This window comes from Procambarus clarkii, chromosome 89, assembly GCF_040958095.1.
Source record: "Procambarus clarkii isolate CNS0578487 chromosome 89, FALCON_Pclarkii_2.0, whole genome shotgun sequence".
NCBI classification, from domain to species: Eukaryota; Metazoa; Arthropoda; class Malacostraca; order Decapoda; family Cambaridae; genus Procambarus; species Procambarus clarkii.
In genome coordinates this window covers 17,925,478-17,948,180 of record NC_091238.1, presented here as the reverse complement: position 1 = coordinate 17,948,180, position 22,703 = coordinate 17,925,478, and the positions used below count along the sequence as shown (strand labels likewise).

Here is a 22,703-nt window from a genome sequence, read left to right as displayed (position 1 = left end):
GGCTTTGGAATCTGAACTGCAGTTGACTTCAGTTTAAGAAGTGGAACCACTGAGGTAAAACTCAACCTCCACAATCATAATTAACAATTAGGTGATCACACACTTCTACAAATATTCCTCACTTGTTTCTTCCACTTTAAATTCATTTATTATTTTCAAAACACTATATTCAGTAATGATTTTATTTTGGGATCCAAACCTTCTCTCCCACAAGCACTTAGCATTAACATTTGCAGTTTGATCATTTGTGGCCATGAATGTATTCCTTGCAAACAGCAAAGTCCTATTGTATCTTGTGTCTGTTATTGCAGGCTAAACTGAGCTGATCTCCAGTGGAGCTGTAGCATCTCTAATGACCTCTTAAGTACCTTTAAAAAGTTTGTTGTGGCACCAATGCTAAGAATATCATATCCCAGACCAACAAAATACTTATCCAGAGGATACAGTGCATCTTACTGTAGAGGGTAAATGTATACAAATAGTTGAGAAAAAGGTAACCCGGCCAACAAGAAAAATATAATTAAATTAATAAAGCTATCTCGGTTAAACTGCTTACTTGGTTTAGGAAAACTTGTCTTGCAATTTGACTGGAAACTTAGATGGTAATGTTGCAATTTAAGCCTCAAACCAAGTAGTGGAACTGGTAAGGTTATTCAGTGTCATGTCTTCCCAAAAACATGTTTTACCAATTGCTTTACATCCAGGTTCATGATTACTGCAAGGGTGTATAGAGGTGAACAGCAAAGGAATGGTATCCAACTGTCCCACCTTGCCCAGGGTTTGAACCCAGGTTTTCTCACTTGCAAAGCAAGCTAGTCAGGGCATTAACCAGTACACCACAGTGTTGCCTGGATGTATTGTGTGCGCGCTCAGTGCAGAAGCACATAAACACCGCATGCTGTTCCTTGACTGTTCTTGTTTAAGACTTGCTTCTAAACTTACCATTGACTCCAGGCCTCATAACTGCAGGTTTGGCAATGGACTCTTCCTCCACATGATGGGCTCCTCCCCCTGTGTCTCCATGTTGCAGAATATTGGCCCTGTGAAAGCAAATTAACAAAATTCATTAAATACCTGCAAGCTTGCAAATTCCCCATTTGCAACTTCAGTACAGTATAGAGGGCTGTGTTTTGGGATAAATAGGGCCTTTCAAATCACTTCACCTTGAACTTAATTAGCTGTGCTTACCTAGCCAGGTCTACAGGAAGCGAGATCTAGTTCTAGATCCCAGCTTCAAAGCTTTGGTAACTGGTACATTTATACCACTGTACATTGCAGTACTTTCTCTTGGCGCTGTGAATGGAGGTTGAATGCACCACTGCTGCCACAAACTCATTCCACTTGTTTACCATCTCAATGGCTCATTTGTGTTTCCAACATCTGTGCCTGTTCATTCTGTTGCCCCTGGAAATCACTATCTAATGAGTTTGGTTGTCCTCCTTGGTACCTTATACACTGTGCATCTTGGCCTTCTCTCTTCTATCGGCATTAGAATAGGTTCTCTAAGCCTGTCTTCTTATTTAATCTCTCTCTGATACTATTCATGTAGCTTATCTTTAGAATTACTAAGTTTTCTTCTTGTGCTTTACCAAGTATAAATGCAATGTTGTTGCTGCATAATCTAGGACTGGTCTAATGTACATTGAAATCCATTCTTATGTTCCCAACTTCTCACTGCTGCTGATGATATCCTGTTCATATGCCTATGGTGTTGAGGCAAGAAGTATGTCCAAGTTTGGGTCCCTTTCCTTTTTTAATCCTGCAACAACTTTCCTTATATTTACCGTGCTGTCCTTCTGGCTTCTTTTCCCCTCTCCCAAACATCATTATCTACATTGGAATTAGGCTTCAGTAGCCTCTTGTCTACCCATACCTGTAGACCATCTAAATCTTTCTGTATTGTTGCGTAATCCTCTATAAATCCCAATGACCAACCACCATCTACCTCCCACCAACTCATCTCATCTCTAATAATTCTCCAATCGATATTAACAGGAAGAAAGGATGTGCATCAACGGTAAATATTATACACCTTTGCTTAACCCTTCTGCTGCAACTAGCTCTCAATGACTCCATCCATTACATAGGCATTTCCACATCTGAGTTCACTAAACGCAAGACACCTTATGTATGGCTGTTAATAATTATCAGAGATTTCTGGTGTTGTGGTGCCTATGAGGTCAAGACTTTCCTTCCTGCAGTACCCACACAACCATGATGGCAAATGCACATCTGTTCACCTGCGACCACCAATTCCCAGGACCTGAGAGGTTAAAATGAGGATATTCTTCACATAATGGACGACTAGTGATAATTCTGATATCAGTGACGACAATAGGTCCTCCCTGCCTGAGAGTGTGGGTGTTATAGAGGAGAATACAAAGAATGAACAATAGCAACAATTCAAGTGGAGAGAAGTAGTGTTGATTGTGGACAGTGACATAAGAGGGGAACCAGTTAGGTTAGTGACACAGCCAATGACCCACTATCACCTCTACACAAACCAGCTGTACTTCATGTAGAAATACCAATACCATCTCATGAGTCATAACCAGCAAAACATAAGCCACCAGCGGATGATACTGTAACGTAAACCATTCAAAATCAAGCTTTGAAATTGTGTGCCAGCACCATGTGGCACTGCATGGCATCACCAGAACCACAAAACCATATATCACAGGATTCTGCGACAACACTTCCCCCATCTAGCTGCAGTGACGCTAAGTCCCGGAAGCACCTCAAGGTAACCTCAAGGTAACCTCAAGGTAGGTATCTATGACTTCCCTGCTGGTTAAATGCTACCCCCTGCTCAAAGTGGACATCACCACCAATAGATTACTCTGAATGATTATGATAATAGCAACATTCACATTTATCATCCAGAACAAAGAGGAGGATGTCCACATTCTCGCTGTGTACAGCAAGGTGTCATGACAACCTGGTGTCCGAGCGTAGAGGGTGCAAGGGACCCTTTAGCCACGTCGCTGCATTTTCCAGATATTGCATGTGCACTACAGATTTTAGAAAATACAAATTATTACATGAAACCAATAAAGAATCTCTTCAAAGCATACCTAATTACAATATATGTCAGACCAAAGCTAGAATATGCAGCAGTAGTATAGTCTGCACTTAAAAAAAAAAAATGGCATTAAGATAGTAAAAGTTGAAAGACATGCAACAAAGGATTCCACTGGTAAGAAATATAATCTATGAGGAAAAGCTGAGAGTACTGGAAATGATTTTATTGAAGATAAATGGAAAAGAGAGGACTTGATAACATAAAAGTTTAGAAACAGATATAAAGAGGCAGATAAGAAAGTTTTCAATTAATAGTAAGCTATTAACTGTTAAAAAAAAAAAAAAACAGCATTGAATGTTATGAAATGCCATTTTCTGGGTGAGACCCGGAGGCTCCTCGGAGCTATACTGGGCTGATGTGTATATATATTAGACCATAGCAACAGTCAATCTATGGATTTCTGAGCCTACCGAGGACCAGCACAAGAACCTGGCCCCCTCAGAGAAGCATGAGGAGCCTCTCCCGGCATGCCTCCCTCCCTCCCTCCCTCTGGTCACTATTTTTTTCGCGCTTTTGATTTTCAGCCTCTGAACTGTGGTTGGGTAGCCAGTGTGAGAGATCTGGGACCCCCTTCCTTCCCCCTACCAGGGAGGGGGAAGTTGCGCAGACAGCGGCTGCGGTGACATCATGCTTGTTTGCTTTTTTCTGACTGGGGAGTTCTGTTTGCTCGTTCGACTTTCGGTTAGCAATTTTTCATTAGCTATAGTTTGTTTTGGGATTTCTATCTTTCTGGGTGCCTGACCTGGTAGATGGCAGATATAGACTGCTTCCAACTACATGGGGGTGTCTATAGGTCATTGCTCCTCGTGCCTTTCTGAAGGAGCCAGGTTCTGGCGTTGGTCCCCGGTAGGCTTAGAACTCCATTGATTGACTGTTGCCATGGTCTAATATATACACATCAGCCTGGTATAGCTCTGGGAAGCCGAAGGGGCTCTCCATAGAAATAATAATAGAAGATATTTTCAGAGTAAAATTGAGAGTCTTTTTCCAGGTGAGGGGGGGGACAACACAGACGAGCCAGAGAAGTGTAGGGGGAGGGGGGGGGCAACACAGACGAGCCAGAGAAGTGTAGGGGGAGGGGGGGGGCAACACAGACGAGCCAGAGAAGTGTAAAGACATACTTGTATGCAGCGAGAGTGGTAAACAAATGGACAGATTAAAGAGATTAGACCAGAGGTGATGGAAGTAACCACCATTAACAGCTTCAAGAGCAAGTTTAACAGAGTACCACAATTTCAAGATATATAAATACAACAGCACAGTAGCTACTTGGCAGGATTCTAGAGCTAGTTCTTGCTATCGGTAGACACAGCTAAGTAAGCACAACTAGGTAAGCACAAAAAAAGCTAATGGTGGACTAATGATGAACTTTTGAAATAAAAACTATTTTGAAATTTCAAGAGACACTGGGTAAAGTACTCTTAATAAGAACATAATAACATAAGAACAAAGGTAACTGCAGAGGGCCTATTGGTCCATACGAGGCAGCTCCTACTTATAACCCCCTAATAATACAGTGACCTGTGAGTCACTGTATTATTAGGGGGTTATAAAAAGTAAAAGTACCTGTAATTCACATGTTAAACTCTTAAAAAATTGAATTTATTTTATTAATATAATATTTCGAAAAACTGAGAAAACTTTAACTTCTTATTAAAGCTATATTACTCTTTTTTTTTTTAGTGAGATAAACAACAGTCATTCCATTTTTATATTATAAGGGGAAATTATGTTACCAATATCCACAATTTCATTAAATTTAGTACAGTGTTAATCAAAAATATAATCTTTTGAATTGATCATTCCCTTAGACCCTTCTACATTTTGTTATTGTTCAAGGTTGCATGATTACATGTTCTCTGTGCTCTGATCCCACTCAATAGTATCAAGTATGTCATAGTCACTCCTGCCATTTACCCGCGCTTCTTTGAATTTCTTCACTTTGACATTCAGAGCACTGGGTAGAAATCACATTGCATCTACTTACCTGATAGGGGATACCATATCTTCTACCATTGCTGAACCATCGTCTCCTTCAATTCCTATGTGATCCTTAGCTCGCTGTTTCTTGAGGATGATGTCAATATAGCCAGCAATCAGCTGGGCAATTGGCTCGCCTTCCGTAGTCTGTACAGAGTAGTACTGATCGGAGTAGTCGCCAAAGTCTAGAAAAATAATACATTATTAAATCAAGACACCACAGATAACACCCCCCCCCCACCCGGTTCATGCATGTATACTATACACAAACATGTGACATCAGCTTGAAACTCCTTGTTTCAAGTACATGAAAAGACATTATGAAAGTCAAGACAATTTGCCAAGGCTGGTCCCTAAACTAGGAAAGAATATGACAAGTGTTTAGGGAGAAGTTAACCTCCCATCACTAGAGGAAAGATCCTGAAGCAACAAGATCGTATGGCATAAGAGAATACACAAGGGGGTCTATAATACAGAAAGGAACACAAAAGTATGTTATTGAAGAGCATATTGACACAAATTCTGGTCACCTTCATGTATTGTTTATTATCTCTCTAAGTATTGTTCCTACAGATCATACTGTGAGGATATCATAGATCCTTGTATAGCCTTGTAGTGACATACAAGGCTGATATCGGCCTTGTATGTAGATACTAACACCCTAATGAGATTATACTGGAAATTACTGTACAAAGACTGAGATAAGCAGGTTAATTACCCAAGGTGAATGTGTTTGGCGATGCTGCCCATCTCCTCACTGTGGTCAGCGGCCATGTCTTCAAAATCTCCTTGGTCTTTTCATCCAGACGCAACACTGAATCCTTAGTCACACCCAACAGCCGAGGTACCAGCTTGTTTTTGCCTTTCATTTTCTCCTTTACGAGAAAGAATGTCACTCCATAGGTTTTTAAAGACCGAGCTTCACCAACGTAAACAACCTGCAATATTAATGCAACTAAATAAAACTGATTTTAATATTGTACAATGCTCAATGTTTTATTTAATGGGTGATATGTTGTGTGAACACTTGGGAGGAGGGGAGGCCAGTGCCTGGGACCGGAGGGTCAGCCCTGGGAGAAAATTCATATACAAACGATTCAAAAGGCATATACTGTATTACACCAAATATTACAAAGTAATCATAACTAATAAAATTTCCTTGTTTTTGAAAGCATTGTACAGAATACCATCTTGCAACCATTCTTACACCAGTTTGTGAAACTCTACACATACCTGACTCTCTAAACCAAACATTTCCTGTATACATCCCACACTTCACTAACTTCATTTCTCACTGTTTCCATTACTGTAACTATCAACTGTTCTTGCATGTGACAATCGTTATGTACTGCATGAAACAAACATTTACATAAATGAATATGATATATGAGGATACTAGCTTCATTTCAGTTTTGAAATAATTGCTTGTGCTCCCACAAGAAAGTTATTTTTGTGCACATACAGTATATTTAAAATTATAATTTGTTTTTTTTATGAAAACTTAAATTAACCAAATAATTTCATAAAATAAAGAAGGATAGAGAAAGACGAGAGGCAGAGCCACACTGCCTCAACTCTAGTACTCACCTTAGCATCCAACTCATTGTGGCCAGCGTGTAATTTGTGTTCTTGAAAAATCATCTTCTCAATTCCCTTTGTCTTAATGTAACTCTGAGGCAGGAATTCTTTGAGACTGAAACAGAACAAATATTATACATATACTCCATCTCTTGGTAAGGTACATATTCACCCAGCATGAAGGTGGGAAACCCATGCACTAGCTCCCCAACCCACCCAACTTGCTTTGGAGATGCTTCTTCTTAAAAAACAGTAGATATTTCATTTTTAAAAAGTATATCACTTCTAAATATTTCCCTATAGACCAAACATAATTGACATACTTCACTCAAGTTTTCTGACAGCAACAAAACCTTTTTTATTGTATTCCTAGATATGAAAATTCATGTTGTACATTAAGTAGATAAGAAATAGTATATAAGCTGAGATATTTTACCCTGGGAGCCCAATTCAGGAAGCAAGTACAGTTATGGTTCGTCAGCTTCACTACCTGTATTCTCCTGATCATGCCGGCAGAGAGTGAGCTTGGGCCTACCTATTAACTTAACTACTGTACTTGAAAGTGTGTTGCATCTTCTCAAACTACAATAATTTTCCGTCATTTTATATTGGCCAAATTTGTTCTGTTGCTCTCTATGAAACACAATCATACTATTTCATACTCAAAGAACATGCTCTTAAACTGTTCAATTTCCTACAACATTATTCTTTGAGTATTTTTTCCCATTTGTGCTTATTATTTTGATTCCTATGAAGCCTTGCAAATTGCATCACCCATCTCACAGTTATTCCTCCTCCACTTATGAGGCATTGCATCCCCCCCACTCTCAGTTGCTGCTTGGTATTGTTTGCAATATTTTCCCCCCCATATGCCCCTCCTCACTACTTTACTTGCTTTCCTCAACTAGTGTGTCAAAACCTAGGAAGACACCCACCACATCTTTCTTGCTGTAATTTATGTATAAACATATATAAAATGTAACTTACTCAAGAAAACCAGTCTTATGCTTTGCTTCAACATAATCACCAAACTGAATCTGACATTGGATGCCGGCAAATCTACAAGCACGTTCTAATGTCACGGGATGAGTCCCATCGATGATGGCATCTCGGCACTGTTGGGAGTTACAGTATTACAGTAAAAATCATAAATATAAAATATATATATACAGTATATATAAATATAAAAATATAAATAATTTTTTCAGCTCAAAATTATTAACACACCTATTTGTACTGTATTTCCATGAAATAACCCATAATACGTACAATTAGAAAAACTACATATTTCTCAACAATATATTTACAGATATGCTCCAAGAACAAGTACAGCAGATGGGAGTACACAGATGTAATGCACTTGCATTCATTAATATAAACATGCTAGTAAAACTTTGTATGTATGTTAATGGATATTTGATGCACTTATTCCTCCCTGATTTCCTAGTGTTTTATCATACTTGCTCTTGAAGCTGTGAATGTAGGCGACTTCACTACCTCTTCTCTCAGTTCATTTCGGTGGCTTATCTCCTTCAATGTATACGAGTACTTTCTTATGCATGTCTCAATTTGTGTTTCCAGCATACATTTACCTCCTATGTCTCTTCCCCCCTCAATATCTTGTGTGTTTTCCTTCCCCGTGTTGATTGGGCTGTCCTTGTGCACTATGTCTATCCTCCTGAGTAACTTATACATTTTGATCATATCACCACTAATATCACTCTCTTTGTGTTAAGAGACTGAATCACATTTGCCTGTACTCATAGCTTTGCACCTATTTATGGCATCAGTCATGTAGTCTCTGAACTAATGAATGAAGCATTATTTACACAACAATGAATAGTATTATAAAAGAATAATGGATAAATGTTTGGAGCATTAAATCCCTACAGCTTCTTATAAAGACATGGAGAAGGGTATTTTAGTCAGTTAGAAAATAATGCAGAAATTAAGTCCAAATAAGTTCATTTTGTGTTTGAGTGATATAATCTCTGGCTCAGAATGTTTGGTAATATGTTTATTGTTTGTGATGTGTGTCTATGTATGTATTAACATGATGTACTGAACGGGTGAGAATAGCTTGAGCTACCTCATCCCTTTGTGTGTATTTTACCTCAATAAACTTATTTCAATATCAATCTCTGGGGATTGTTAGTGTGAGTGAGACACAGTAGTTACAGCAAATAACATCAGATACTGTACTTAGGAAACATTCTTAAAAAGGATGTAAAAGAAAAATAGAGAAAATGCTTACTATCCTCACACTACCTCGGTAGCCCTGAAATAGTTTCAATCACTACCAGTGATTACCTTCTGTGCTCAACCCATCATATTTTATTGATCCTTATGGATTATGAATTTTTGTTTTTGTGTGCATCACAATGTAGGAGCTTTAATTAGTTTAGCCCTTTAAGGGTTAATACTATCCTTGGTCCTGGTCACTGAATCAGTAAAATTTCCAAATGTTCTTGTCATAAACTAATATTCTGATTTGTAATGACTTTAATCACTCCCCCAAGGAATGTTCCCAAATCTTTAATGTCTCACTTACCTGGACATAGAGTAGACCCAACTGAACTGGATCTCTGGAATCAATGTTTTGATCTGAGAAGAAATATTTTCGTCGTAGCAACAAGATTTCTTTCTCCTCAATGCCTTGTTCTCTCAGCGTCTTGCTGTGGTCAACCCAGTTGACTGTCATGTAAAAAAAAAAATATAGAGTGTAATAAGATAAGGGAATATAGTATTCTGAGAGTATGATGAGTATAGAATATAATGAGTTAAAAGTATAATGAGGTTAAACAGAAAATATTCATTAAGTATAATGAGTACAGATTATAATACAGTAGTTTAGGAAATATATAGTATATTTATTAAATTATAATAAATAAAGGTGTAATAAGTTAAGGGAGTGCAATGAGCATTAAGTATAATGAACACAGTTGTTTCTCCTACCACAGACATGGCCATACATTTACAATGCAAACCAGCATTGGCTTCTGTCCTCCATGGTCAAGGTTAGAAATCTGTTAAGCATAATATAATTCAGTGATTTATTGAGCAATCAACCACACAAGGTGATTGTAGTGGTTTTCATGTTACTGTAACAACATACATACATATGCATCTCAAAGCGTTTTATGACAGAGTGATGGAAAGACGGGACACCCCGAGCGCAGCTCTCCTTCTGTAATTACGCTTGGATAATTACATTTATGTCTGTCCTACATAAAGTGTTTGAGGTATGTTCTTTTACATATACTGTAATGTGATTAATGTGCATTTACAAAGGTAAAATACAAATGTAAATGGAAGCAGCCACGGCTAGCCATATACTAAATTCGATCGGCATGGAAAACTCTATAGGAGCAAAGGCATCTCTCCCTACTCTCCACCATATAATAATTACATAACATAATGAGTATAATGGTTTGGTGTGGGTGGAAGATGGTGTGGGTATATAATGGGTATGGCGAGTATCTGACAGGTGGTGGAGTGGTGGTCGAGGCTGACATACTGTATAAGCACTGCATATTAATATTGTCATATAATATGCATATCTTATATCGACAAATATGCCACTGTATCATGCATCAAATATATATGTACTTTTAAACCAAATAAAATATTATTACAGAATGATCTTTATTATTAGGTAGAGGAAGGTATAGACCTGAGCAGTCACCAGGAGGGGAAACCTACCCGCACATGACATGCATCATAAAGAAGAAAGTGGGAAGAGAGACTGGGGGTGGTGGTGTTTACAAAGGTGGGCAGAACCCTTGTTACAAAAGAACTGAATTCCTAGAACATGGTCCATTATGAGGACCATGAGGACCATGCCCAGTAAAGTTGGTCCTTTTCCCCAGGCTGGACGAAAATGGGGACCAACTGGTCTTCTTTTTTCATTATTAATTTATGAAAGGCTAAAAAGAGGACTGCATGTTTGGGTATGTTATTTACAAATACAAAATGTCTGTACAGTAACTGTCAAATTTGATATAGGAATATATCATGAAGCAAATAGTTATATTGAAGCATTGTCAATTGTGTACAATCTTTGTGTACAATCTCTTGAAAAATATTTGGCATTTTATGACAACCCTGATTTAAGTTGCCTTGCCACAGAATTGCAAATCATGCAATGCTTGCAACAGAGCTGAGAAACGTCAGGCTTGTCGGTAGCAAAGCTGGTGTCATGTCATGGTGGTGTATCAGGTAACACTCCCAATCATTTCAGGAGCCTACTGCCTTCTGGTATAATCTGCAGCTGTGTGTCTTAACCGTATTGTAGAGTGAAGAATTTTCACATAATTTTATATTTTACCAAGTTTCAGGATATTAATTTTATTTATTGCATTATTTGGAATTTCATTTTAATTTATGAAAACTAATTATTAATTATTTCGGCCATGTTTAATTGCATACTTCATTTAAATTAAATATTTACCTTATATGGCATTTAGTGCAAGGATTGAAGACCAAGTTGGTCAGAGTTGGTCATAGTCTTTGCAAAATATTTGGCTTCAAGTGAAACTAAAAGCTTGTTTCTGAGGAAGACACTTTGAGACACTTGTCCCTTGGCCCCTTGGGTCCCTCATTTCCCTGTGTGCAGACTTTTATTTGAGTCGGTTATAAAACTGTATGACAGGGCTTGAGGCTGGGGGCCTGGGGAAGTGCTGCCATCTGATGGTGGCTCGGAGAAGCAGCCAGGTAAGAAACTAGAGATTTGGTGAGTACATTACTTGAGAATCCCTGTGTCACCTGTCCACAGAGGACTGAAGAAAATATATTTATGCTGGTTAGCATAGCATTACTGTATGTTAGTGAATGGTCATGTGTGTGGTAGATAAAAATATAATAAAAATATCCTTGCGATGTTAAGCAAGGCTTTGAAAAGCTCAGAGTAAATATGCTAGCCACTCCAGTGCCTCACTAGCACCAGTATGACCTGGCAGGGACAATTAAGAAGTATTCTGCTGTGCCAGAAATGTTACCCTTCCCTCCCAGACTATCATGATCCTGTGACATTTTCTTGCAAGAGCACCCAATTGGGATGCAAGAGCATCCAACACAAGAATAAAGGTAACTTCAGAAGTTATATTGGGCTACATGAAGTAGCTCTTATTTATATCCACTCAAACTCATTCATGCAAATGGCTTAACATAAGAACTGTGTGGCAACTGCTTACTTTCATCATCTGTGCGCAGCTTCTTCTTCAGCTGTTCCATCTTTGCATCACGCTCCTTATCTCCTTCCTTTTTCTTCTTCAATGTAAGCGTTCCGAAGTTGGGTTTGTTTTCAATCTCCTCTTGCTCAATTTCGTTAACCAATGAATATTCATCATGATTCATTATACCTGTGAGCAAACAAAAAACAGTGCAGAAAATAAAATAGTCAGCATAAGCATGTATTGTATCAATACTGTACTATGATCATGTCTTCAATATTTACTAGCGTATCAAAGTTTCTCATTACATACACAAAGATCTGTGATGCAATTATTGGTCCAACTCAGCATTATTATTAATAACAAATATAAAGCAGGTAAAATGCAGCAACCATTAACAAAAATAACTAATCAAATGAATGTCTTTTCTAAAAGTATAGTATAATTAGCATACCAATTTTGGTGCAAATCACCACCATGAGCTGAGAAACAGGCTGAGAGTCGTCTACCAGCAGAGTCTTAACGGTGCCGTCCAACATGCGCACCTTCAGCGTACGCACTTTACGCCTGTATTCCACTACATCCTGAAAAGAGAAACTGCTAAAAACACACGACTTTCCAATTTGTTTTAAATTCAAGGCAACCTAGATTTTACGTTACAATCAGGAGTTTTTAATTAATACTTACAGTACTGTACTGTATTTTACAAAATATGGGTACAGTGCAATCGCAAAAACAATTTACTGTAATTACACTTAACAAAAAAGAAATGGTAAACAAATCTGGATCACTTCTTAGCATCACATGTATGACCTGGTAAGGACATTTGAGAAGATCCTGCTGTGATGGTACAGCTTAGAAAATGTACTGCTGTACAGATACAACACTTACGTGAATAGCCAACTCAAGAGAAACACTCAACCCCACATATTTCAAATGAAATGAAAGTGCTGCCATTTCAATCCCTCCCAACTCATATCACGAATTGATAAGGATACAGGACCAACTGAAATGTCATCACTTTCACGTATGTATGTATGTGTGTTGGGTTGCGTGTTTCAGCCATGCTACTGTGCCATATCCCGCGCTCAAGACAAAAACTTACCTGATCTCTAAGAAGGTAATAGCTGAGGTTCCTGCCTGGCTCCAGCCACACTCCAGAACCCTCATCTCCCGCCAGGAACAAGCCATAATCTTTAGCTGAAACACAAGATTTGCTATATTAGTAATCCCCAAATATATCAATTTCAAGTGACAATAATCATACAAAATAGAAAAATTACAGTACCTAATAAAGCCTCGGTAAAATCTTGATAAAAAAAAAAGGCTGCAATATTACTAAAAATTGCTATGCTACACCTTCGTAATGCCTTGGCACTTTCTACTGGTAGTTACCTTATCTTATTAAAATTGCCTTCACAGAAGAGGAAAGCCATTTCTCTGCTTTGTGTTTCATTATAATTATCTTCACATTACTTTTATTACAAAACATACAAAAATACAATTACTTTTATTACAAAAAGTTATTTTATTACATTACTTTTATTGCAAAACAAAATTAAAGCTAGCAAAACCTTTCATTGTACAAAATATCATTACAGATTGTACAATGAAAACTTGCTGAGCACTTATAAGGACTACTAGGACTAAGAGCTAATGCACCATCACTTTACTATAGTACACTATATACTTACATAAAACCTTTACTCTGAAATGTTTGTACATTAATATATCTTTGGTTTTCCTAGCAAAAAAGGCAGGAACTGACAGGAGAGAGGGGAGTGGAGAGAGAGGGGAGGGGAGAGAGAGCGGAGGGGAGAGAGAGAGGGGAAGGGAGGGGAGTGGAGAGAGAGGGGAGGGGAGAGAGAGAGCGGAGGGGAGAGAGAGAGGGGAGGGGAGAGAGAGAGGGGAGGGGAGAAAGAGAGGGGAGGGGAGAAAGAGAGGGGAGGGGAGAAAGAGAGGGGAGGGGTGAGAGAGAGAGAGAGGGGAGGGGAGAGAGAGAGGGGAGGGGAGAGAGAGAGGTGAGAGAGAGAGAGAGAGAGAGAGGGGAGGGGAGAGAGAGGGGAGGGGAGAGAGAGGGGAGAGAGAGAGAGGGGAGAGAGAGAGAGGGGAGGGGAGAGAGGGGGGAGAGAGGGGTGAGAGAGGGGAGGGGAGAGAGGGGAGAGAGAGAGGGGAGGGGAGAGAGGGGTGAGAGAGAGAGGGGAGGGGAGAGAGGGGAGAGGGAGAGAGGGGAGAGAGAGAGAGAGGGGAGGGGAGAGAGGGGTGAGAGAGAGAGAGAAAGAGAGAGAGAAAGAGAGAGAGAGAGAGAGAGACAGAGACAGAGACTGAGACTGACCTTGACCCAAGTTGGCCTCAGTAATCTTCTCCCTGATGGTCTCACAGGCCTTGTACACCGGTGTGGCCGGGTCAAACTGCATCATCTTCCGCACATTCTGCTCCACAATGTGCACCTTCAGTGCCAACGCCATCTTCCTCTCTTCTTACTTCTCAACTTTCTGTCAAGAACAAAAAAACGGATTAATTATAACTGTAAACAAAAATAATTTGATCAACGGGGGGAGAATGTACAGTAAATCTAAGCAATGTGCATCTCAATGTGGAATTTAAATATAATTCCCATTGTTGGGAACAGTAAGGAGGTAATGAGGCTTATCAAGGTCCCCCCCCCCTCCTACTTTCACAGGCATCTGGTAATAGAAAATGTGCCCAACCATTTCTCTATCCTGGCCGGGACTGAATTCGGGTCCCTCGGTTGTGAGCCGAGGAAGTAGACCATTGTGCTACAGGATCTCTCATTTCGGAGTTAAGACATGTGCCAAAGAACACACACTCACAATATGGTTACTTTGCTAACATTGCCCCTTAGACTTGTCAACCCGCTACACATAAGGGGTATAACTGGCCCGCCTCTCCCACTGTTCAAGAGAGAACTCGACAAACACCTCCAAAGAATCAACCAGACTGTGATTCATAAGTCAGGCTGCGAGCAGCCGCGTCCAACCGCCTGGTTGACCAGAAGACCAACTGGGGCCGTTGATCTCCTGAACCTCCACAAGGTAGCCACAAGGTAGGTAGTACTTCATAAATATATATGCATAGTGAATACATTCTCACTCAGATTTCCCTTATGTAAACCCAGACACTACAGGTTATAAAGCTACATTATGCCTTAACACCTGTATTCTATACCCAGATGGGCCGCTAGCCCAAATATTCTCATAATAAACCTGTTCAATAACATCGGCGGTGTATGCGAGGCTGGCTAACATCAGAACGGCCTTCAGGAACCTGTGTAAGCAATCATTCAGAACCTTGTATACCACTTATGTAAGACCAATCCTGGAGTATGCGGCCCCAGCATGGAGCCTGTACCTTATCAAGCACAAGACGAAGCTGGAAAAAGTTGAGAGATATGTCATTGGCTAGTCCCAGAACTAAGAGGCATAAGTTACGAGGAAAGGCTGCGTGAAATGCACCTCACGTCGCTGGAAGACAGGAGAGCTGGGGAAGACATGCTCACTACCTGCAAAATTCTCAGAGGAATTGACAGGGTAGATAATGGTAAGCTGAGTAACACGTGGGGTACGAACAAGGGGACACAGGTGGAAATGAGTACCCAAATGAGCCACAGGGACGTTAGAAAGACCTTTTTCAGTGTCAGAGTAGTTAACAGGTGGAATGCATTAGGCAGTGATGTGGTAGAGACTGACTCCATACACAGTTTCAAATGTAGATATGATCGAGCTCAGTAGGCTCAGGAATCTGTACCCCAGTTGATTAACAGTTGAGAGGCGGGGCCAATGAGCCAGAGCTCAATCCCCGCAAGCACAACTGAGTACACACGCGCGCACACACACAAGGGACTTTGTAACACGTCACCAGCATGGGTTCAGGGAAGGCAAGTCTTGTCTCACAGGTTTAATAGAATTCTATGACCAAGCATTAAGCAAGAATGAGAAGGATGGACAGACTACATTTTCTTGGACCGACAGAAAGCTTTTGACACAGTACCCCTGTGTTGCGTAAGTAGGAGAAACAAGGTGTAGTAAGTGGTAGGGTGCTCCAATGGATAAGGGAGTACCTAAACAACAGGAAGCAGAGTTACTGTGAGGGGTGAGACCTCAGACTGGCGTGATGTCACCAGCGGAGTCCCGTAGGGTTCTGTACTCGGACCTATCCTGTTTCTGATATACGTGAATGATCTTCCAGAAGGTATAGACTCATTACACACACACACACACACACACACACACACACACACACACACACACACACACACACACACGTACGTGAATACACACCTTAGGTCTATATCGAGGTATCCCTAAGGTGGACCTTTTGACCTTCCTCAGGATGCAGCCCCCCACCCCCGCCTTGTACCTACTGACTGCTAGGTGAACAGAGGCATTTGATGAAAGGAAACGTGCCCGTCCATTTCTATCCCTCTCGGATATCGAACTTGAATTCCCAGATTGTGAGTCGAGAACGAAGCCAACTGCAATAGGAAACCCTATTTTGGCCGGCGGGCCGCTGCTAGCAACAGCCTTGCCGATCAAGTCATCAGAACACAGGCCGGGTCCCAAGTCGGGCCTGGGGAAGCCGCGCTCTCTAAATCAACTACAGGAAACCCTGGAGGTGGTTACCAGGGCGGGTGGACTAGCGGAGGGCGCGACGCCCGGCTGACTCCTCGAGCACCAAAATAACTTGCTTGTTCATAACGTCCAATGTGGCACATCCGGCGCGTTAGTCAGGAACAGCCCGGCTGTCTTAGGCTCGTAGTCCCTCCCTTCTCCCCAGTGGGCCCCGCGCTCTCTATACCATACAACTGGTTTGCCTAGCCATGGCCCTACCAACCCAAGCAACCCACCTTACATATCGAGGCCCAGGCATAGAAAACGTCAATATACTGCAATTGCCTTACCTTTGTACCCAAGCTTAAGAGGGTTTTTTCATCTTACTAATACGTCATTACCTGGCGGCCGTACCTGGCTACTTATCGCTGGGATCATCTTGCACCTACATAATATCTAACCCCAAAAAGTCGCTATATTAGTGTTCAAAACAGAACTTGATAAACTCCTCCAAACGATATCTGATTAATTGGGCTTACGTCACACATGAGTCTGCGAGCAGCAGCAGCAGCATCTAACAGCCTGGTTGGCTAGACCAAGCCTAGTGGTGTGGCGAGAGACCGGGCCGCGGGGACATTGATCATCGCAAGTGCTTCAAGGGTGGACTTGCCTGGCACTACCACATGCAGCCCCGCTCCTGTGCCAGGTAAGTCCACTACGGGCTCACCACAGCCCCGCTCCTGTGCCAGGTAAGTCCACTACGAGCTCACCACAGCCCCGCTCCTGTGCCAGGTAAGTCCACTACGGGCTCACCACAGCCCCGCTCCTGTGCCAGGTAAGTCCACTACGAGCTCACCACAGCCCCGCTCCTGTGCCAGGTAAGTCCACTACGAGCTCACCACAGCCCCGCTCCTGTGCCAGGTAAGTCCACTACGGGCTCACCTGGTACAGGAGCGGGGCTATGGTAAGTCCACTACGGGCTCACCATAGCCCGCTCCTGTGCCAGGTAAGTCCACTATGGGCTTACCATAGCCCCGCTCCTGTGCCAGGTAAGTCCACTATGGGCTTACCATAGCCCGCTCCTGTGCCAGGTAAGTTACGGGCTCACCATAGCCCGTGCTACTTGCCACTTTTGTTCCGTGTAGCTGAATCTAAAACAACAACAAAAAGATACACTAGAGGCATAGAGAGCACAGACCCGAGACCCTATACTTCACTGGCCGTGTTTCAGCCACTGAGATCCACTCGCGCTATTCTGACACTTGTGCTAATATAAGAACATGAGTGGTTTCAGGACCTGAGCAGAATACCAGCGGCGGTGACAATAGAGGTGATGGTGGTGATGGTGGTGATGGTGGTGAGGGTGGTGAGGGTGGTGGTGTTGATGGTGAGAGCGGTGGGGAAGGATGCCGAGGGTCTATAGAGGAGATACCAGTGAGGGTCAAGCCCGCATGGTACTCCCTGAGGGCTAACATTCTAGACAATAAAGAGCATGTCTCTGCCATACACAGACACCACCAACTGTCTGTGTCCCAACTGTGCTTTACGTGTCCCAACTGTGTCACAACTGTGTCACAACTGTGCTTTCCTCCACGTGTATCCGGCTGACACGTGGTGGAGGCCAGCCCTCCCCGGCTGGCAGCCGGCAGCTCCATCACATATCCGCCGCTGCCGGAAACTTCACTCCGCCACTATCCGGCTCAAAACTATTCTTAACCTACTTTGATATTTTGAATGTATTTAATATTTGTCAAACTGTCGACAGTTAACCTATGATGAGTGACAAACTAACCCGTTCTTTCTATTTGCCACTCCGTAACAAATGCAACTGTTTTTGCCTGACAATAAGCTATCGTGGTTATTAAGTTTATGTATTCACCTTGTACTGAACTATATGAAGTGTGTGGACAAAGACAGGGACACACACACTCCAACACTATATCTTGGATTGTAGTAAAATGGAGCCATTTAGAGATAAATCTAAGCTTACGCTGTATGATATGGCAACCTATCTTAATATCAAGGATAAAATACCTGAAATCCTTGCGTTGTATACTGTACATATTTCGCTCCCAGTAGATAAATGACATATGAGATTGAGAAACTCAGTATTGTGAAGACTAATAATAAACAGCAGCTCCCCTATGACCGTAATATCTCCATTGGTCAAACAATTATGTATTAGCGATAAGACCTACCATTAATGTATAATGACTTACTGTAAATATATAGCTCTTGAAATAGAACATTTTCTGTAACTAGCTGGGAGGGAGCCGGTCGGCCGAGCAGACAGCACGCTGGACTTGTGATCCTGTGGTCCTGGGTTCGATCCCAGGCGCCGGCGAGAAACAACGGGCAGTTTCTTTCACCCTATGCCCCTGTTACCTAGCAGTAAAATAGGTACCTGGGTGTTAGTCAGCTGTCACTGGCTGCTTCCTGGGGGTGGAGGCCTGGTCGAGGACCGGGCCGCGGGGAAACTAAAAAGCCCCGAAATCATCTCAAGATAACCTCAAGCTGACATTGTAACTGTAAGGTGTGAAGGATAGATGAAATTGTTTATGTAATAATCTAAGATGAGGTCTGATAAAGACCTTTTGTGGCCTCTGTAATGCTTTTGCGCTACCGCTCACAGGATGGGTATGGGATGCACAATAAACTAGCCGCCTCTTGGTGGCAACAGTCAATCATCTTATTGTATTCACCTAGCTGTGCTTGCGGGGGTTATCTTGAGGTTATCTTGAGATGATTTCGGGGCTTTAGTGTCCCCGCGGCCCGGTCCTCGACCAGGCCTCCACCCCCAGGAAGCAGCCCGTGACAGCTGACAAACACCCAGGTACCTGTTTTACTGCTAGGTAACAGGGGCATAGGGTGAAAGAAACTCCGCCCATTGTTTCTCGCCGGCGCCTGGGATCGAACCCAGGACCACAAGTCCAGCGTGCTGTCCGCTCGGCCGACCGGCTCCCTACTCCCTTTTCCAAGTGGTTGGACACCATTCCTTTCCCTCCGTCCCATCCCAAATCCATATCCTGACCCCTTCCCAGTGCTAGATAGTCGTAATGGCTTGACACTTTCCCTTGATATTTCCCTCCCTACTGCTTAGTGCTACTTGGAGGTCAAGGATAATATATCTTACACTTAGGTTGTCTTGCCTGAGACAGGAACACCTCCACCTTGGCTATACTAACTTGTCTCCAGACTGAGTATCGCCGCGGGAATATCACCTCACCAGCCAGCGGGTCTTCCAGTTTGGTCTCTGACATAGCGACCACATCACCACCTTCCTTCACCTCTACGTCTCTTATGTATTCACCTCTATGTGTACTAACCATGTACTCACATACTTGTGCTTGCGGGGGTTGAGGTTTAGCTCTGCAGTCCCGTCTCTCAACTCTCTATCAACTGAAATCAAGTGTGTGTGTGTGTGTGTGTGTGTGTGTGTGTGTGTGTGTGTGTGTGTATGCGCGCGCGCGTTTGTGTGTTTGTTTTAACAACAATAAATCGACGAAGGATACTTCAACTGCTTTCATGAATGAGTCATGACGCTTGGAATGACCTTCACAGATATTGTGGAGATATGCACGTGACGTAACGTCATCCCTCACTTTCTTAATGTCACAAGTCAAGCCTGGCCTCGGGCCCGGGCTTGGGGAGTAGAACAACTCCCAGAACCCCATCAACCAGGTATTATATTATATATATATATATATATATATATATATATATATATATATATATATATATATATATATATATATATATATATATATATATATAATACACACCCACAAAATCACTGACCTAAGGAGAATGCTGGACAAGATTGACAAGATCGATGCCCATGATGCTCTCTTCCTCACAAGATGCCTCTCTCCCCCCCAAGTTGACGTACTTTCTGAGGTGTTCTAAATCCTACAACACCCCTAAATTAAATGAGTATGACACCCTTCTGAGGTCCATGCTGGTGAAAGTCCTGAACCTTTCGTTGGACGGCTCTCAGTGGGAGCAAGCAACCCTCCCGGTAAGACTCGGCGGTCTTGGTGTCCGCACAGCCTCCCAGATTGCTCTTCCAGCCTTCCTTTCCTCCTCCCATGCATCGCACGACCTCTTAAGAGATATCCTACCAGAAGCTCTGAGTGATTTAGCAGGAATACATGATCCTCCTTTCACTGAATGTTCAAATCAGTGCAGTACCTATACAGATAAAGAAAAAAAAGTCCAGCTGGGACCACCCACAAGTGGAAAAAATAGGTGATGCCATGCTCAGCGCCGCAACATCAGACAAGGAGAAAGCCCGCCTCAGAGCAGTGCGTGCCCCCCACGCAGGAGACTTCCTCCTGGCAGTAACCATGTTGGCAACAGACACGCGTCTAGATCCAGAACCCCTTCGTGTAGCAGTGGCCCTCCGCCTTGGTGCCACAATTCACACTGAATACAAATGTATTTGCAAGAGGGCGGAAGCAGACCAATATGGAGTGCATGGGTTGCACTGCTGAAGCTCCAAGGGCTGGCATGCAAGACACAACGAAGTTAATGATACCATCAAGAGGAGTGTTCTGAGGTTAACCTCAGAACACTCCTCACTTGATGGTATTATTAACTTGATGGCAAGTTATAACCTAACTTGCTTTCATATTCGAAAATAAATGTAAAATAAACAGTTTGAAAAGAAACGATATGGACAGCACCAGGAGGCAGACAGATGGCGGGAAGACAGGAGGAAGACAGGAGCAAGTACACAAGTACAGGAAGACGGGGAATTCTTGCACGGAGGCGGGCAGGCGGAGGGTGTGTGGAGTTTATAAGTGGGTCACATCTCCATTACCTTCAATGTGAGGCTATGTGAGGCTGTGTGAGGCTGTGAGAGGCTGTGTGAGGGTGCGGGTGCACACACACGCACACCTGCACACCCAAACACATTACCGGAGGCGGAGTGTGCTGGAGAGGGTCAGCCTCTGCACCCGCCGGGGGAACAGGTCGAGGACCACCCGCCAGGTAACACAGTACTCCTCCAGCGTATCAGTAGACGCCCTCATCACAAAGCTCTACACAATCCTCAGCATAAAACATATGACAAAAGTAATACATAAGAGGCTCAACTAAAGAGCAAAAAGCGAGGAGACGAACTCAAGAGGTGATCCTGTGATGACCCAATAGTTACCACCATTATGGGTAGCGGGTGTACAACCATTGTGGGTGGAGGTGTAGTGGGGTTATACACAAGGTGTGGGAGTGTGGACGTACACAAGGTGTGGGAGTGTGGACGTACACAAGGTGTGGGAGTGTGGACGTACACAAGGTGTGGGAGTGTGGACGTACACAAGGTGTGGGAGTGGGGACGTACACAAGGTGTGGGAGTGGGGACGTATACAAGGTGTGGGGGGAAGGGGGCAGTAACTCCCACCACCAGCTAGCGTCACCATGGTAACCTTTGAGCAATCATGGTTCTTTGTGAGGTCTGGTGATGACACAGGTGGCGCCACCACCACACACACCCTGCCTACCCACACATACACCCAGCTCACACACAAACACACACAAATACATTTTCCAGACGACACATCCTCAAAAACACACCCAGCCTAAAGGTGCCCAAAAATTTATGCAGCCCACATACCTGGTTGATGGGGTTCTGGGAGTTGTTCTACTCCCCAAGCCCGGCCCGAGGCCAGGCTTGACTTGTGAGAGTTTGGTCCACCAGGCTGTTGCTTGGAGCGGCCCGCAGGCCCACATACCCATCACAGCCCGGTTGGTCCGGCACTCATTGAAGAAAACAATCTAGTTTCCTCTTGAAGATGTCCACGGTTGTTCCGGCAATATTTCTTATGCTCGCTGGGAGGGCGTTCTAATAAGGACGTCCTCTACCGCCCAGTCCAAGTGGCTGGACGGCTTGTTAATTACATTTACAAAACCATAACAAGGAACGACGATAACAATGAGGCGTGTACTAGTGGGCTTCGTTTTTGATTCACAATCGGGGATCCTGGATTCGATTCCCGGGGGGAGACAAAGGGTTGTTTCGTAACTACCGTGGGGTTGTATACTAGGGAGGGCCAGTAGTTGGACCTTGGGGGACGTCGACTCGAGCCTAAAATATACATATTCACAGGCTTCCTGTCCCCCCAACCACGGGAAGTATCACCATTACACTGATCTTGAAAATGATCACTATCCCCATTGCTAGCCATTCACACCCGCTAATAGGGAACAGCGGACCTTATTATATTATATTATAATTTGTATTATATAGTAAAATACTGTATTATATAATAAAATACTCGTATAATAATTATTATATATTTATATGATAATTATTCCCTCTAA

At 42.7% G+C, this 22,703-nt stretch overlaps 1 protein-coding gene across 23 annotated transcripts in view; it reads right to left on the bottom strand.

Moving 5' to 3' along the window:
- rhea (Talin_middle and talin-RS domain-containing protein rhea) overlaps positions 1-22,703 on the bottom strand; it is a 210,027-nt gene that overhangs the window by 47,198 nt on the left and 140,126 nt on the right. For all 23 annotated transcript variants that reach the window (XM_069318126.1, XM_045767033.2, XM_045767038.2 and 20 more), the window contains 10 exons: positions 14,147-14,306; positions 12,917-13,011; positions 12,266-12,395; positions 11,833-12,000; positions 9,192-9,334; positions 7,628-7,755; positions 6,650-6,755; positions 5,781-6,000; positions 5,070-5,247; positions 943-1,040 (listed from right to left, as the gene is read on the bottom strand). In XM_069318126.1, coding sequence (XP_069174227.1) covers positions 943-1,040; positions 5,070-5,247; positions 5,781-6,000; positions 6,650-6,755; positions 7,628-7,755; positions 9,192-9,334; positions 11,833-12,000; positions 12,266-12,395; positions 12,917-13,011; positions 14,147-14,279 — 1,399 coding nt within the window. In that variant the 5' untranslated portion in view covers positions 14,280-14,306. The remainder of the gene's footprint in view (positions 1-942; positions 1,041-5,069; positions 5,248-5,780; positions 6,001-6,649; positions 6,756-7,627; positions 7,756-9,191; positions 9,335-11,832; positions 12,001-12,265; positions 12,396-12,916; positions 13,012-14,146; positions 14,307-22,703) is intronic.